The 15019-nt window shown below is 39.3% G+C and overlaps 1 protein-coding gene across 1 annotated transcript in view; it reads right to left on the bottom strand.

Moving 5' to 3' along the window:
• lrriq1 (leucine-rich repeats and IQ motif containing 1) overlaps positions 1-15019 on the bottom strand; it is a 36551-nt gene that overhangs the window by 21037 nt on the left and 495 nt on the right. The window contains exons 2-15 of the mRNA XM_040132306.1: positions 14361-14457; positions 14056-14138; positions 13810-13930; positions 12588-12811; positions 12364-12438; positions 11442-12119; positions 10329-11408; positions 9655-9807; positions 9415-9565; positions 8597-8790; positions 7259-7386; positions 6895-6968; positions 6155-6248; positions 1824-2003 (exon numbers count right to left, since the gene is read on the bottom strand). Coding sequence (XP_039988240.1) covers positions 1824-2003; positions 6155-6248; positions 6895-6968; positions 7259-7386; positions 8597-8790; positions 9415-9565; positions 9655-9807; positions 10329-11408; positions 11442-12119; positions 12364-12438; positions 12588-12811; positions 13810-13930; positions 14056-14138; positions 14361-14457 — 3332 coding nt within the window. The remainder of the gene's footprint in view (positions 1-1823; positions 2004-6154; positions 6249-6894; positions 6969-7258; positions 7387-8596; positions 8791-9414; positions 9566-9654; positions 9808-10328; positions 11409-11441; positions 12120-12363; positions 12439-12587; positions 12812-13809; positions 13931-14055; positions 14139-14360; positions 14458-15019) is intronic.

Raw genomic sequence — 15019 nt, 5'->3', positions numbered from 1 at the left:
TGTTTTTAGATCAACTTGACAGAATGGGAACCTTGAAGCAGCCCAGTATCCACAGAAAGTTCATTCTTATCGAATAATTTGCAGCTCCGAAATTATGTTTATTATGTCAACGTTCAGTGGCAATGCCAGAAGTGAGCGGCCTTTACGTAGCAAAGTGGAAAGTAAGAGTGGGGAGGTTGGGGTGGTGGATGGGTGTGCCTTTATTCTTGGGTCCAAACCATGGTAACATGCAGTATCTGTTATGTATTGAGTATTGACTTTAGAGCCAATTACTCTAAGACAACATTAAAGATTCATTCTGTTTTACTGGGTCAACCCACAGCTCGTCTCTAAAAAAATCTTGCACTGTTTGGTAGCGAGTGATGTATCCAAGGAGAATACAGAATGTGGCCAGGAGAAGAGAAAATACGGGAAGCGGGATTTCTTCCACAAAAAATAACTTTTTATGGATTTCTCTATCATACATGATCACTTGAGGACACAGAAAAATTTGTTTTATATATCTGCTTTGGTCAAGACACTTGTTTTCCAACTATGTGTTTGTATTGAGGGAAAGAGATTTTAGTAGCTCAGCTAAGTTCCTAAAAAGTAAATTGTATGTCTGAAATAGAGGGACTTTGTGAAGAACATTGGATTCAGTCTCCAACCTACACCCTGTAAAGAAAAGTTGTGAAACCATACCCCTGATAAACCCCATGGTTTCCCACCTTACAGTCACCAGTGGACCGGCGTGTGGCACTCCTCTCACCTCCCCTAAACCTCAGTATGACACGAGGTCAGGCAAGGGGTTAAATGGCTGTGTTGGTCCTTGCAAAGCCCCCAGAATGGCTCATTGTACAGAGGCCAGGGGGGTAGAGGGCACACAGTGAGGGGTGAAGCAAAGGGAGCGCCATGCTAACCCCCAAGCCATAGGAGTCCTCAGTGTGACCCGTAAGGGTAGCCGCTGCCACGTTTCATCTTTTGTGCTGTTTAATTTGGAAGGGTCATGAAGATAAGCAGAAAGTTGACCACTGTTTTAAGTGTTGGTGGTCCGTCTTGCATAGGACTGTCAAAGTGTGCGGAGGCCAGTGACACTGAAGGACTTGTGAAAATAGATGGACGTTGTCTTTAGGCTCACTTCGCCCTACGTATCAGACATAACAAGAGGATAGCTAACATTCCTGACTGCTTCACGTCTGTCTGTCTGACAGGGCGGTCAGCACACGATCAAGAAAGTGTAATACAAGGGGAAAAGGTTAGAGAAATTTCTTCACTTCTATTAGATTTTATTAGATTTTTTTAGGTTATTTGGTTTAGAATGAATAATAACTTGACACAGAGAATGGTGAAAAGTAAGGGAGACCATGCTACGTATGACAATGGAACTACAGTACATTGTACTTTTTTTTTTTTTTTCTAGAACACCTTGAAGCCAAATTGCAATGAACAAATCTGAGCTGAGCGTTTCCCTCCTTCCTTCCCTCCAGTGAGCAGCTTCCGAGCTGCAACCAAGTCCGTTAGACATTTCAATTTACCAACACAGATAATGTAAGTGTGTTATCTAACTAACCTGAAAATCAGTGGTACATATAATTAATCCCTGGTGTCAGTATATAGAAAATAATCATGATGAAAATTATGTTACCCGAGTTAACAATAAGAACCATCAATCACTGTTTCTTTTCCTTCATGGGTCCATGACAGCTCTAGAAAGGATTAACAGTAACTTTTGGGGTCACACACCAGTCCAACCACTTCCGCTTACCACTGGTGAGACCTGTGCTCCTCCACACTAGGCTCACTCAAAGTATATCTACACAAGCAGTCAGTAATTTTTCTCTTACCTGAGCTCCCTGCTGTGCCGCTGCTGTAAATCCTGAGTCTGCTTAAGCTGAGCCTGGCAAAACGTTAGGAAGCTGCCTGAGTCCGAGCTGACCTGTTGAACAGCAGGGGCCGACAGAGAGGAGTCTGTGTCCTGGCCATCAATGGCTCTCAGGCCAGCCACTGCCCTCTGCAGAGTGGATCTGAAAAGGAGAGCAAACTGGATTAAATATCCAGTTAAAGCCATGTTTTAAGAGCTTTAACTTTTTATGTTAAAACAATATCAACAAAACATTCTTACAATACAAGTAGCCTACTTAAAAAGACAATAATTTTCAGCCAAAAATTATATTATTGTATATTTCTTGTTAAACAACTGATTTATATTTAACTATCATACAAGAGCAATGTGGTTAATATTACCAACAGATCTAGATGGCAAGATATCGGCTATCATATTGACTGCAGCACTGAACAATACCACTGCATTTATTTGCAAATTTAGTCAAAAAAGACAAGTAAGCTTTGTCATCTAGCAAGACCTTTTCTGCTGACACATTAGCATTTCAGACTTTTTAAAAGAACTACACTATTGCTACTCTATATTGTTCTACATAATAATACAGCTTTTTGAATGCACTCGTGACCACTTCAGTGAATACAAACAACTTTTTGAGTCCTACAGTGTGTATGAAAACCAGTATATTCAAAAACTGAGGCCTTTGAGAGCGACATGAATGGAACCCAAAACATGGGCTGAAATTTCAGATTCAGTGGAGAAGTTTTAAAAATAAGGCCTAAGTTAGAGAGAGAGAAGTTCTGTCAGGGCTACAGATGTAGACATGAAAATGTTCCCTCAGGCTTGTGCAAAGGGCAATCGGCAGGATTTGACTTTTACTTTTTGGTCAGTAGGCCTCACAAATCAATAAGGAGGTTTGAGACTTGTGGTTAATAGATTTCGTTTATTTCTGATGTTTTATGTTTCAGCTGAACATTTAATCACTGATAAAGCTATTCAACTCCCCATCTTGTTGAATAATGATCATAGTCTTATTTAAAAACCGACAGCTTACTGGGTAGAAAGTTGCTCTAATACAGAAGGGCTAGAGCAGCCATTCTCTGTTTATCCTGACAGGTAGAGAGTTTGAGAAAACAGTCTTGGGTCCCACTGAGGCCACTCATCGTACATGCTGTTCTGTATGCTGAGTGCATTGTACTTTTTGTCCTCTGAACTAACTAGACTGATCTATTTACAGTAATTTGGTGAATTTGTTGAACTCTATCCCCTGCTACATATGATGCACACTGTGATCTGGCATTACAATCTAAATCCATTTTGAGACTGTTAACGATTGTTAACTTTATTTTATTATATCTAAAAGAGCAGTTACAGAGCTATTTTGGATTTTTTTTTTAAAAACCCTACCAAATGGAATATGTTATGTAGCATTAGCCTTCAAACCAGAGGGGAGCCCTGAATGGCTTCGAGTCTAGGGGAGAGGTAACTGCTGCCTGAGGCTAAGGATGTACAAGCGGAGGAATCCCAACTATCTGCCAGAGAAACAGACTCACAGAATCCACCGGCCGAGCAAACACCAAATGTGGTCTGTGCTCAGTGGGAAAATGTGGAGCTGGAAACTCTGCAGGACACTAGGGAACATCAACAATAAAATCCATTAAAATAAAAGCTTTCAGACTACAAACTCGATTTTTTAAAACATTATGAACAACTGAGTTTCTCAAAATTGATTCCCAGAGCACCACATGCTCTTAAATCTTGCTACCATGTCACCAGAAAAGGATAAAACATGTGTTGAGGGCAAGCCTTTCATTTAAAAAGCTCAATGTGTTTTTTGTGTGAATATTATTTCATACTGTTTCTCTTTACATGTAAATGTAAGATGTTTTACCAATCCATGGCTACAATAGATTTTTAAGGGAAAATCTCTCAGGATTATTTAAAGCTCCATTTTGCAGTAATCAACAACTGACCCCTACACTCTACGTACAATGACCCCTGATTGTACAAATAATAAAGATGAAGCAGAAAACAAAGTATAAAATCCAGTGAAAAAAAATATAAACAAAGCTGATGGTGGTAATCTTGGTGCTTCAGGTACTTTATTCTTATCTATGCTTTATTCTGATTCATGCACGGGTTGTGAACCCTTTTCTTCAGAGTCTTGTTGGGGGATTTAAAACCATGTAAACAGTTCATACTTTGCACAGATAGCATGCAGAGTGTTCTAACCCTAGCGCCACCCTGAGTCAAAGACATGACCACAGAGGACAGGATCTGTGTACTGTCAGAGGGATACGGTTTTGATGTGGCCCACTTGGTCTCTGACACAGTTCAGGATTAGATTCCAACCCTTAGGGCATGTTGTCTGGCTGGCTGTCTTCAAATGAAGCTCCAAACCCAAATGGGACCTTTTGATTGTTACATGAGCTCATTGAGGTGCAGATTGTAATTCAATTCAGCAATGGACGCCACTTAGACACACTTGGGCGAATGCAGAGGAGACCTATGTATATACAAAATAATTAGATGCCATGAGTTGTTGATGTTTACATTGGACAATTCTTATTAAAGAATTGGGGGGAAAAGTTTTTCTGGTTTCACCAGTTCAACACTCAACAGTTCTCATGATCTTTTGAAGCATAAAGAATTTTTCCTGTTGGGTTGTTGTAAGTTGTGTATTTGTCAAGACTGGTTCTTTTTAACCAAATAACTGGAACTCATTATTTTTCAAACTAAGGTAGGACCTTCACAGTTTAGATGCTATGATTTTTTTTTCTCTCCTTAGCACTATATCTAACTTGATTATACTTGGACTTTGACTTGAATCTTTCCTAAATTGATATAAATTTTATCCTCCTTTCTGCGGGAAACACTGTTCTTGGCTCACATTCCTTCATCCTTCTTCTCTAGCCAGTATGAGCACAGGTCCGTATTTCATTTAGTGAAGACTTCCTTCAAAACACAGGCTCTTCAAGTGGCCCTGATTAATCAGGCCTAGTGTTTTCTTCTTCCACATCTCCTGGATCAGGGGCTGCTTACAGGGAGTGGAATTCTTAGCGCTTGCCTTTTGGTGCTTTAATTTAGCCGGTGTTATCACTGGCTCAGGATGAAAGGGCCAGGGCATGAGTGTGGAAATACAGAGGGTTAATTCAACTGCTGGCACTGGAGGTTAAATAAAGTTCAATGAAATATTAAGGTAATGTTTCAGTTAAGGCTTAAGATGGAAAAAAATGTCCACAAGTATCCCATGTTTTTAGGTTTTCTTTCTGATAGAAAATAAACTACTAAAAAAGGAGATTTCCAAATAAAAAAACGTTAATTTTATGTTCAAACTGTTAGTATTATTGACCCAATTGGCCAGTAGTACGTAAGGCAGGAATGTTTTACATGTGCAATTGACATTCAAGTCTTCTCTGTTACTGATTTAAAGGTTAAAAAAATTGCAGATAAAACCCCCGTAATACAACTGTCTAAATGCTAATAGATAAACAACCCGTAAAAGATTTTTTAAAACAGCTACATTAAGGGCTTTTTGGAGGGGTAAGCAAAGTATAGTTCTTCATATTTTGTATATTGTTCTGTGAGTACATGGGTGTGAGTAACTCTGCTGAGCCAAAGTGAGATCATTGCTTATGACAGGGTGATAAAAGCATGAAGAATATACGTGATCATTGCATATTTTTCATATAACTCACTGCAACTGTCTTAACATGAGAAAAATATTTAGGCACTGTAAATGAATGAACAAATTGACACCGAAGAGATAATAGATTTTTCTGTTGTATCAATATTTTGGGAATTACGAACGCTTAGCGTGACGTACATACACACAGATGTCGGTGGCACGTCGCAGCAATCTAATAGCAGGCGCGGATCACAGTGCTAATCCTGGGAAGTGAAGAGGAAGGCCTGTGTTCGGCTGGAATGTTTAGACTACCTCAGCCAATAGACCGAATTTGTGATAGAGAAATACTGGATTTTCACTGGTATGTTCCTTTGAACATCCATCACAGCAAATGATATTTCAGGGAAGAGGAAGCTGAAACTGAAACTTCTTCCAAGGAATTTCCAGAAAGAGCCACGGAAATTTCTAATTATACTATCTTGATTAGAAAACTGTGTGGCAGGTACTACAGAGGCGTACATGCTAAAATCAGAGGTAAACAGCCATCCAAAAAATTACTGGGGCATTCAAAGCAGGTTAATACAACAGTACTGCCTAATGCGTCCTAAAAGCAGAAGCATACAGATTAGATAACAAAAATATCTAGCTCCTGGGAAACAGTAGCCCATGTAATTTGCTTTAACTCCTCCATCCAGACCTCACCATACCTCCAGCCACTTTCCTGCTGAAGGGGATTCCCAGTGAGGTGGACCTCTCGCAGAAATTGACATCCCTCCAGACTCTCGCACACATTCTGCAGTTCTGTGAGAGAAATGGAAAAACTGTTTTGCCATGTCAATATCTGTTTGTTGTCTAAGCTGGTCATACAGAAATATATCAAACGGATGAAATAAACAGCTACGTGTTGCAAACACTTACACACCGTATTTCCATGGAGTCATATACTGTACTTGGATGGACAGCATACTTCCACTATGAATGCAGCAGCGTAATATAAAATGATGGAACCATAAGTGTTTATGACTAAAAGTTTGGTGCATCAACATTTTATAGCTATCGTAGCTTCTTTTGTTAAGCAAAATCAATCTGTGGCTGAGTGGTAGTAAGGTCTGTGAGCATACATACGGCATGTAATCAGTACTGAAAATGACTGAATATTCAGTATGCGAGTGTCAGATAATAATAGTAGTAGTAATAATAATAATCTTCATTTATGGGGCAATTTTCAAAACCCAAGTTATAAAGTGCTTCATACAAGCAGCAAATTAAAATCAATGAAATATAAAATCATTCCATGAAGGAATGTAAGCAAAAAGGAAAAAAAAAAAAAAAAAAAACCACCACAGGTTTTATCTTGTCCATGCTAAATGCACAATAGAATTAGGTATGCCTTTATGATGAGGAAATGCTATTTCATATAATCTTTTTAATCATGACAAAATGTTACCTGATAAGCAGTTGAAAGAAAGATCCAGATTTGCAAGGGACACAAAATCAGACATGGAGGGCAGGAGGGTAATTCTAGGAAAGACAGAGACATATTGTAACCCTTTTGAAAGTACACTACATCTAGCATTTGTCAAACACTGTCAAACACAGAAACATTTAGAAATTATGTGAGGGTTTTTTGAAGTCGTTAATGTGGCATGAGTCAATAAAAAAGTTTTGTTTGAATTTTTTGATATCAAATTACTGAAGAAAAAGAGAAACGCCAAAAGATGCAGTATGTGTTATTTTCTTCTTTCTCCTGTTTCTACCACATAACAGACCTTAGGGAAAGACGGATATCAGGTAGGACTGGTGGTATATACCTGTTTTGAGCCACCGAGAAGTGGCATATGAGGGGAAGCCAGCAGACAACGAGGCCCTGAAGTGAGGAGATGCTGTTGTCGTCTAGATGCAGCTCTCTGAGGAGGATGTGGTTGTTAAGACTGGGGGGCTGACAGACAAACGGGGAGAAGTTGTCAGATAACACTGCTAACATTGAGGGGTTAGACTAACTTTACGCTGCTGCTGCTGGTCCAGCGGCAACTGAATGACCCCATCCATCATTGTCAGTTGTTTTAGTCCTGCTGTGCTTACAGTCATTAACTCGTGTTGGCCACGAGTGAAGCTCATCAAGGACCAAGAGGCGCCTTTGGAAATACTGAGAACATACCAATTGCTTTTGTGTATATTTTTTTTTCAACTTACATGTAACTTTTTTTCCTTTTTGAATTTGCCTTATCTAGCAATCACCAGAGAGGTTTTAAAAAACAAAAACAAAGATAAGCTTCAGTAATTTGTAATTTCTCCAACTAATGCTTAAATTTCTTAAATTTCTTCTCATAGAAGACATTTTGACTTGACAACACAGGTGTAACTGATAACATCAATTACTGTCTTTCAGCTGTCAATGCGAATGCTGAGTCCATCTCTCTTTTCGTTGAAATGAAGCCTATATTACTGACAAATTTAAGAATGCACTTTGCGCTTCAGTCTGACGCTTCTGAGACTAACAGGTTAAAATTAATCTTTGTTTCACATGCAAATTTGTGCTTTCCACCAATAAAAACCGTTCTCTGTTAGTGCGTCTTATGTGGAGATACGGAGTGTGTCAAACAGGCTTCCTCTCGGGAGATGTTGATTTAAATATAATCAGCTTATATCTATTCATAACATTTTAAGGCTTTGATTTTGAAAGTTTGAGACCCACACTAGTCGTTATTTACACATTTTTATCATTCTGACTAGCCTCACACATCTATCCCTGTCTAAAATTAAATTCTGGGTTTGTGATTATAAAAAATAAAGAGTATGTTATGTTATTTTTTTGTTTCTATATCTTGATATAAAAATGAAAAGAATTTCTCGTTATATGCAGAAAACAAAAGATGGAACAAAATTGACATTAAAAAAAATTGTTTTTTCAAAATTAGTTGTTTTTTTCCCTGATTTTCCATGGGAAATTCCCAAGTCCCTACATACAAATCATTTACATCAACACAAGATGGAGACAGAATGATGTGAGCTTAATTCAATAAAACCTCTTGAGTCCCTCAACTCCCTCAAACATGCAAAACAGTTTCTATACGGGTCTAACAAAATTGCAACACTGAACAGTGACATGAGATCCAGCGCTTTCAGTGATCAGCTGTTGCTGCTTTTACCTCAGTGAGGCTGTTGGCTCTTAGGTCCAGTGTCTGGAGCAGAGCCATGTTCTCCAGACCCTCCACGCTTGCCAGGTGGTTGTGTGAGCAGTCCAGGTGAAGCAGGGTATAAACGTCCCTCAGTCCTTTGGAGCTGATCAGCTGGTTGTGATCCACTGACAACCAATGCAGTCTCCTCATAGACTCCAGACCAGCTGGGAATGAGACAAAAAAAGAGAAACATCTTATTCAGATTGGAAAACAGCTCAGGATGAGTAGCATGAATCTGCATATGAGCAGTGTTCAAATCCTAAGCATGTGTAAAAACCTAGTTTGAAATAAGAGAGTCTGAAAGCCCCTACCTGAATGTATAATTTTAGGGGTGAGTCACAAACCAAATGTTACAGTAGCTGAATGTACGTGCGTTCAATGCGTTCAGCTTCTTGCCTGGCCAATATCTATTTATGACTTTAGCCCCATGGCTCAGGGCCCAGGCTGGGTTTAGTAAATAAATCACATTTCGATACAGATTGCAGTGAATGAGGTCCAGGAGTGAAGGGACAAGAGATGACAAGAAGAGAGAGGCTGCCCTCTTGTGGAGTATAGTTGTGGATTGGAGTTCAGGCTTGTCAAGCTTCATCTCAAGCTGCCACCGTAAATACACATTCCAAGGGCAATAATCGAACTACGAAGAATTGGAGACCTCATACGTGACGCAATCAAACATTATAATCACAGCAATTTTTCCACTTTTATCTGTTATATCATTTTTACGACAAATATTCTTAGCATCAAAGTTAAGGTTTCAGAAGGTACATCATGAATTTTCAAGTTCTCACCGATGCGGGTGATGGAGTTGTGTGAGAGGTCTAGAACGTCCAAATTTTCAGCACCACTTAAACCATGGATGGATGTCAGCTTGTTGTGGCCAAGTCGAAGAACTCGCAAACTGCTCATGTTTTCACAGTCCACAAATGAGATGTCATTTTCCTACGACAAAAAAAAATTAAGGAAAAAAAGAAAAAGAAAAAAAAGAAAAATGGCAGCAGTAACTCATTACATATTGACTGAATACTGACCTGTACATCGACGTAGCAGAGCTGTGGTAACTGGTTGATGCCTTCCAGGGATTTGAGGCCACAGCGTCTGAGGGTGAGGGACTGAAGGTGAGTACACTGAGCGAGGGGGGATAAGCTGCAGCCCGGCAAATCCCCCAGGGTCACTGTGGTTACCTGAAAGAGAGGCAGAGGTTGCTTCAGGTTTCAGGGGTTTTACTGAACTTTGAGAGGTTAAATTGGCACGTGTGACATGACCCCGGGATCTGTTATTATTATATTAAATATCAAATATGGACTAGCCAGGAATGGGTTACTGCTAATGCAAAGTATTTTCTATAATATAGCTAGGTAAAATCAGTATCAAATATGCAATAAAATTTTATTTTCCTTGCAAATACAGTAATTAATACATTTGTTTATTCAACATTGTCTTTTTGCTGAAATTTCGGTCTTCCGAGTTTTAAAGGAGAGTTTAAAGTTCTATGTATAAATACTGTTTCAGACAGTTTCCTACAGTGAAAAGAATACAGTTCTGAGAAGAACTACTGCATTTTTTAGCATGAAAATGACCGGAGATATTGCCACTTCAGGCCAAATCCCCCAAACTTACATGTCAGTGTTCAAATAACTTCATTCTCCATAAATAGTATCGCCAGTGTGTCTGTATCATGGCTGACCATTTGTACAAAGGTTACCTCTTGCAGGGATTTGCAGCCTGTGGACTGCAGCAGAGTGTGTGGGCAGAGAGGTGGCAGACTGCTGGCCTCGGCGGCCCTCCTCAGTCCTCTTTGACTTCGGACACATCCTTTTTGTTTCCTCCTGTTCTGGAGAGACAGTTTGGACCATGGGACGCAGTCTTTCATCCATGACAGCCTCTTCTGCTCTGTGTGCTCTGGGAGACACACAGGTAAAGAGCCGGAAGAAAAGCAAGGCTCTAATGCTGCATCTTGTTGGTTCATAGTTTTATATACGGAGGTCTGACTAATGTCCTTGTTCAGGTCAAGTTGTTGTATAGTTTCAGAGCTGGTGGGACTGGCTGTGGACTCGCTGTGTAAAGGACCAGGGCTTGAGGGGGTCAGGGTATTGCCGTTTTCTAGTTGTGAGGTCTGGGGGTTTCTGGTGTTCTCTCTATTCTTGCTCTCATTTTGAGTTTTCATGCTGTCATTTTCTCTTTTCCTTTCTTGCAGCTCATTTGCTCGCATCAGTCTCTCCTCCTTTTCAGCATCTCGAACTCTAATCTTGTTGCTTTCCTCCTCTTCAAGTCTTTTTTCTTCTGCTTTTATTTTTTCTTTTTTCTTTTTTCTCACATCTTCATTAATCTGCCTCTTGTCTGCCTCTATATTTCCTCTGCCATCCTCCCTTTTTCTCATATAATCCTCCTCTTCCTGCCTCTTTTCTTTGTCCTTTGTTTTTCTCTCATCTTCCATCTTTCTGTTGTCTGCTTCATGTGCTTCATTCAATTCCTTCTCTTTTTTGAGTCTCAATTCTTCTTCTATATTACTGTATTCTTCTTTTTTCTGTTGCCTCATTTCCTCCTCCTGCCATTTCTTCCACTCTTCCTCTTTTGTGTTTTTCTCTTCTTCCATCCTTATCATATCTTTACACTCCATACTATGTTTCTCCTCCATATCATTCTCTCTCTTTTCTCCATTTTCCTTGAGTTGCATTTCTTCTATTTGTCTATTTTCCTCTTCCTTTCTCTTCATCTGTTCAACCATCGTTTTCTTCTCGACCTCTTTCTTTCTTGTTTCCTCATCACTTTTTCTCTTTTCCTCCGTTTTCCTCATTTCCTCCTGCTTCACCCTCACCTCTTCCTCTCTTCTCTTATATTTGTCATCACTGTTTCTCCCCTCCTCCTTAAGTCGTATTTCTTCTTCATTTTTTCTTCTTTTGTCTTCCTCCATCTTCTTTCTTGCCACCTCTATCATTTTTTTCTCCTCTTCCCTTTCCCTTGTTTCCTCCTCCACCTCTCTTATCCTTTTTTTCTCCCTCTCCTTTATTTTCTCATTTTCCTTCCTTTTTCTTTCTTCTTCTTCCACCTGTCTCCTCTTCTCTTCTTCCTTAAGTCTTATCTCATTACTTTTTCTCTCTTCCTCCTTCTTCCTCATGTACTCCTCTACTTTGTTTTTTTCTTCTTCTTCTCTCTTCCTCTTTTCCTCCTTTTCGATTCTCCTCTTTTCCTCTTCTTCCATTTTCTTCTGCTCCTCTTCCTTCTTCTTTCTGTGCTCTTCTTTGAGTCTCATTTCTTCTATTTTTCTCTTTTCTTCTTCCTCTTTATTCCTTCTCGTCTCCTCCTCCATCTTTTTCCTTTCCATCTCTCTCTTAATTCTCTCCACTTCCCTTTTCCTCCTGTCCTCCTCCTCTCTCTTCCTCCTCTCTTCCTCCTCCTTCCTCTTCCTCTCACCCTCTTCCTTTATCCTCTCCTGCTCCTCCTCCCTCATCTTCCTCTCTTCCTCCACTCGTTTCCGTAAGTTGCTGATCAGCTCCTGATTGATAAAACAGCAAAATATTTCATTAAAAAATTTAAATGGAAGTAAATAAAACAATCCACACTTTTGCATACTCTCACTGTGCTGAATCCAAGCTGTTGAAATAATGATGATTTTAAAAGATTATTTGGAAATCCTAAAACTGAATTATTAACTTGTAAGAGTGCCTACACCCACACTGGGAGCCCCTGTCTTTGGTTCAACATCTGGTGGAAAATGCAAAAAGAGTATTCAGGCATACCTGCTGAAGCAGCAACTCCTGTTCAAGTTTTTCCTGCGCTCTTTTCTCCATCAACTCAAGTTCCTTTTGATGTAGCTGGAGAAAGCAAAAATAAGAAATAAACGTAAGAGGACATATACGAGACAAATCCCTGCAAAGTGGGAGATTACAAATTTGCTCACTTGAAATAGATACAAAAAACCTGCAAGTAACCATGTTGAGTAAAGGAAGTCCCAATGATTCACCTTCTCTGCCTCCATTATCTTCTTCAACTCCTCCTGGAAGTCTCTTTCTCTTTGCCTCCTTTGATCCACTTTCTTCATCTCCTCACAATGTTGTTCCTCCCTGTGTTCTCTCTGGTATTCACTGCTTTGTTTTATCTCCTCTTCTTTCATTGAGCTCTTAAGGGTCCTCACTTTGAATTCCAGATACTTCTGGCACCCCATATATTCATCCATTTCAGCCTCATCTGTGACAAGTACAAAAATGTAGTATTTCAGCGACTGAGGAGGAAAAACAGGCACTTGTGCCATTGTAGGTTCAAATGTGGCTCCCTATGAGTATGCCATTGTCTTTCCCTGCCTTCTCTGTGATCATCCGTTGCACACTATGCAGTGAAAACAAACTACCTAAAAATTTTGCATAAAGAAGTACTTACGTAATTTAACATGAATGATTCAAACAGCACTTGGGCACGTCAGTAGCATTATACTATATGCTATTCTTCAAAGTTCTGTCAAAACTATAGTTATGGTGTAGCAGTTACATACTTCCAAAATGTTAAAATTCGAATTAGAGCATTTCCATCAGCTTGAACACTAGATTTTAACACGCAACATGCAGACAAAAAGCTTCAGCTCCTTCAATGTTAGGCTTGCACTGGTAAAATGTAACCATCTACTCTATTCTCTGTTCAAAAGTTGGGATTATGTACATCTTCATCATTACTGTAGTACACTACAGTCATGAATGAGAACAAAAAACAAAAAATAGGACAACAGTGACCTCTTGTGGGAAACTGTTCTATTACCAGAGTGCAGTGCAGAGTAGAAGTATATTGCAATTAACTGCAATATTTAACATTGCATTTGCTTACTTTGAATTAACATCCTGGTGTCACTCTGTCATAAGTACATACTGTAAAAGAGTTTATGAAGTAAGAAAAGATGTTCGTCTTGAATCGTGTTTTTGTACTTTGTACAAGTAAGTTCACAAGTGTCAATAACAATGATGAAGCTTTAACCTGGGTAATATGCACATGAAAAAGATATTTCAAAGATTAATATTATTACCCTCTAGTGTGGCTTAAATAAAGCCCGGCTTCACCATGTTTACAACTTTTCAGTTTACAAAATTTCAGTGGATGTACTGTTAAATTTGAGTAAAACATCCTGCATTTTTTGTCACCCTGTTGGGTTTACACGACACCACATTAAGCATTTTCACTTTATTAAACATGTACTGTACCTTCATTGTAGGGACACACTGACACATTGTGTGTGTAAAGTGCTTCTGTTTCCCTGGGTGCAGGGGGGAGGTCAGTGTCAGTGGAAGAGTTGTGTTCCTCATTTTCTGTTCCACAAGTATCCTGTAGCAAAAAAAAAAAAAAAAAAAAAAAAAAACTAAATTTAGAGTAGGTTTCAAGAACTTGTGGACCCATTGTAGTTTGGATAGTAAGAGACTTGAGCCTAGACCGTAAAGAGAGACATTTACCTGCATATCCAGCTTCATCGTGTCCTTATCGAGTTCAATAGGGAAGTTCATCATGTCCTTTGTGAGATGTGATGCAGTGAAGTCTGGCATGTGATTCAAAGAAAATTCAGATGTTACAATCTAAGTCACTTGGATGGGATCATTAGAGGTCTTACTTTATTGTCAATATCAGAAAGTCCAGATCTCTGATTTAACAACCATTCTGTCAATAAGGAAGCTTTAATACATTTTAACACAGGAAAGAAGAGCCTTTCGAAGTATCAAAATGTTTCAAAATGTTCTTGCTATTTAACAAGTTTCCATACCTTCAAGTTCCTCGAGGAAGAACTTCTCACAAACTGCTGCTCTGCTCTTTGAGGTTTCAAAGTAGCTGAGCAGAGATGGTGGAATATCATCTGAGACCTATTGTCACAAAGTCAGTTGAATGTTATGCTGGTCTCATCACAAAAAGAAAATTAATTTATACTCTGTCATTTTTGAACACTTTCCAGTTTTCAATCTAACCAAACTTCCAAACATGGGTTTATACTAAGCTTCTGAGGAGAAAGTGAAGCAAGAACTACTGACTAACTGAGTATATAAGTAAATGATAGCATAAAGGGTCAGTGTGATCAATCATTAGACTTGTGGTAGGTCAGTGTATTGTGGGCACAGAATGTTCCCCAGTTGTCCACAATCCATCAATTATCTATGCCACTAATATTGTCCGTGGTCCCAGGGATGCTTCCAAATTCATCTGCACAGTTTTCTTGTGGCTTTAAAAACCCACACTCATTTTTTTTAAGTAAGGCATGGCCTGTTCCAGCCGTGGCCGATGGCTGCCCAGCAGAGCCCAGAGTGAGGTAGCTGGCTTTCACCTTTAACTGTATTGTCCTCAGGTGGACTGAATCACAGAACACACAAAGACTTGGCCATAGAACAAAGCCTACCTAAATACATCAAACACAGATAATATGTAAAGCAC

The sequence above is a fragment of the Xiphias gladius genome, chromosome 8 (assembly GCF_016859285.1).
Source record: "Xiphias gladius isolate SHS-SW01 ecotype Sanya breed wild chromosome 8, ASM1685928v1, whole genome shotgun sequence".
In the NCBI taxonomy this organism is placed as follows: Eukaryota; Metazoa; Chordata; class Actinopteri; order Istiophoriformes; family Xiphiidae; genus Xiphias; species Xiphias gladius.
Note: the sequence above shows the minus strand (reverse complement) of the source record. Positions and strands in the feature narration are given on the sequence as shown.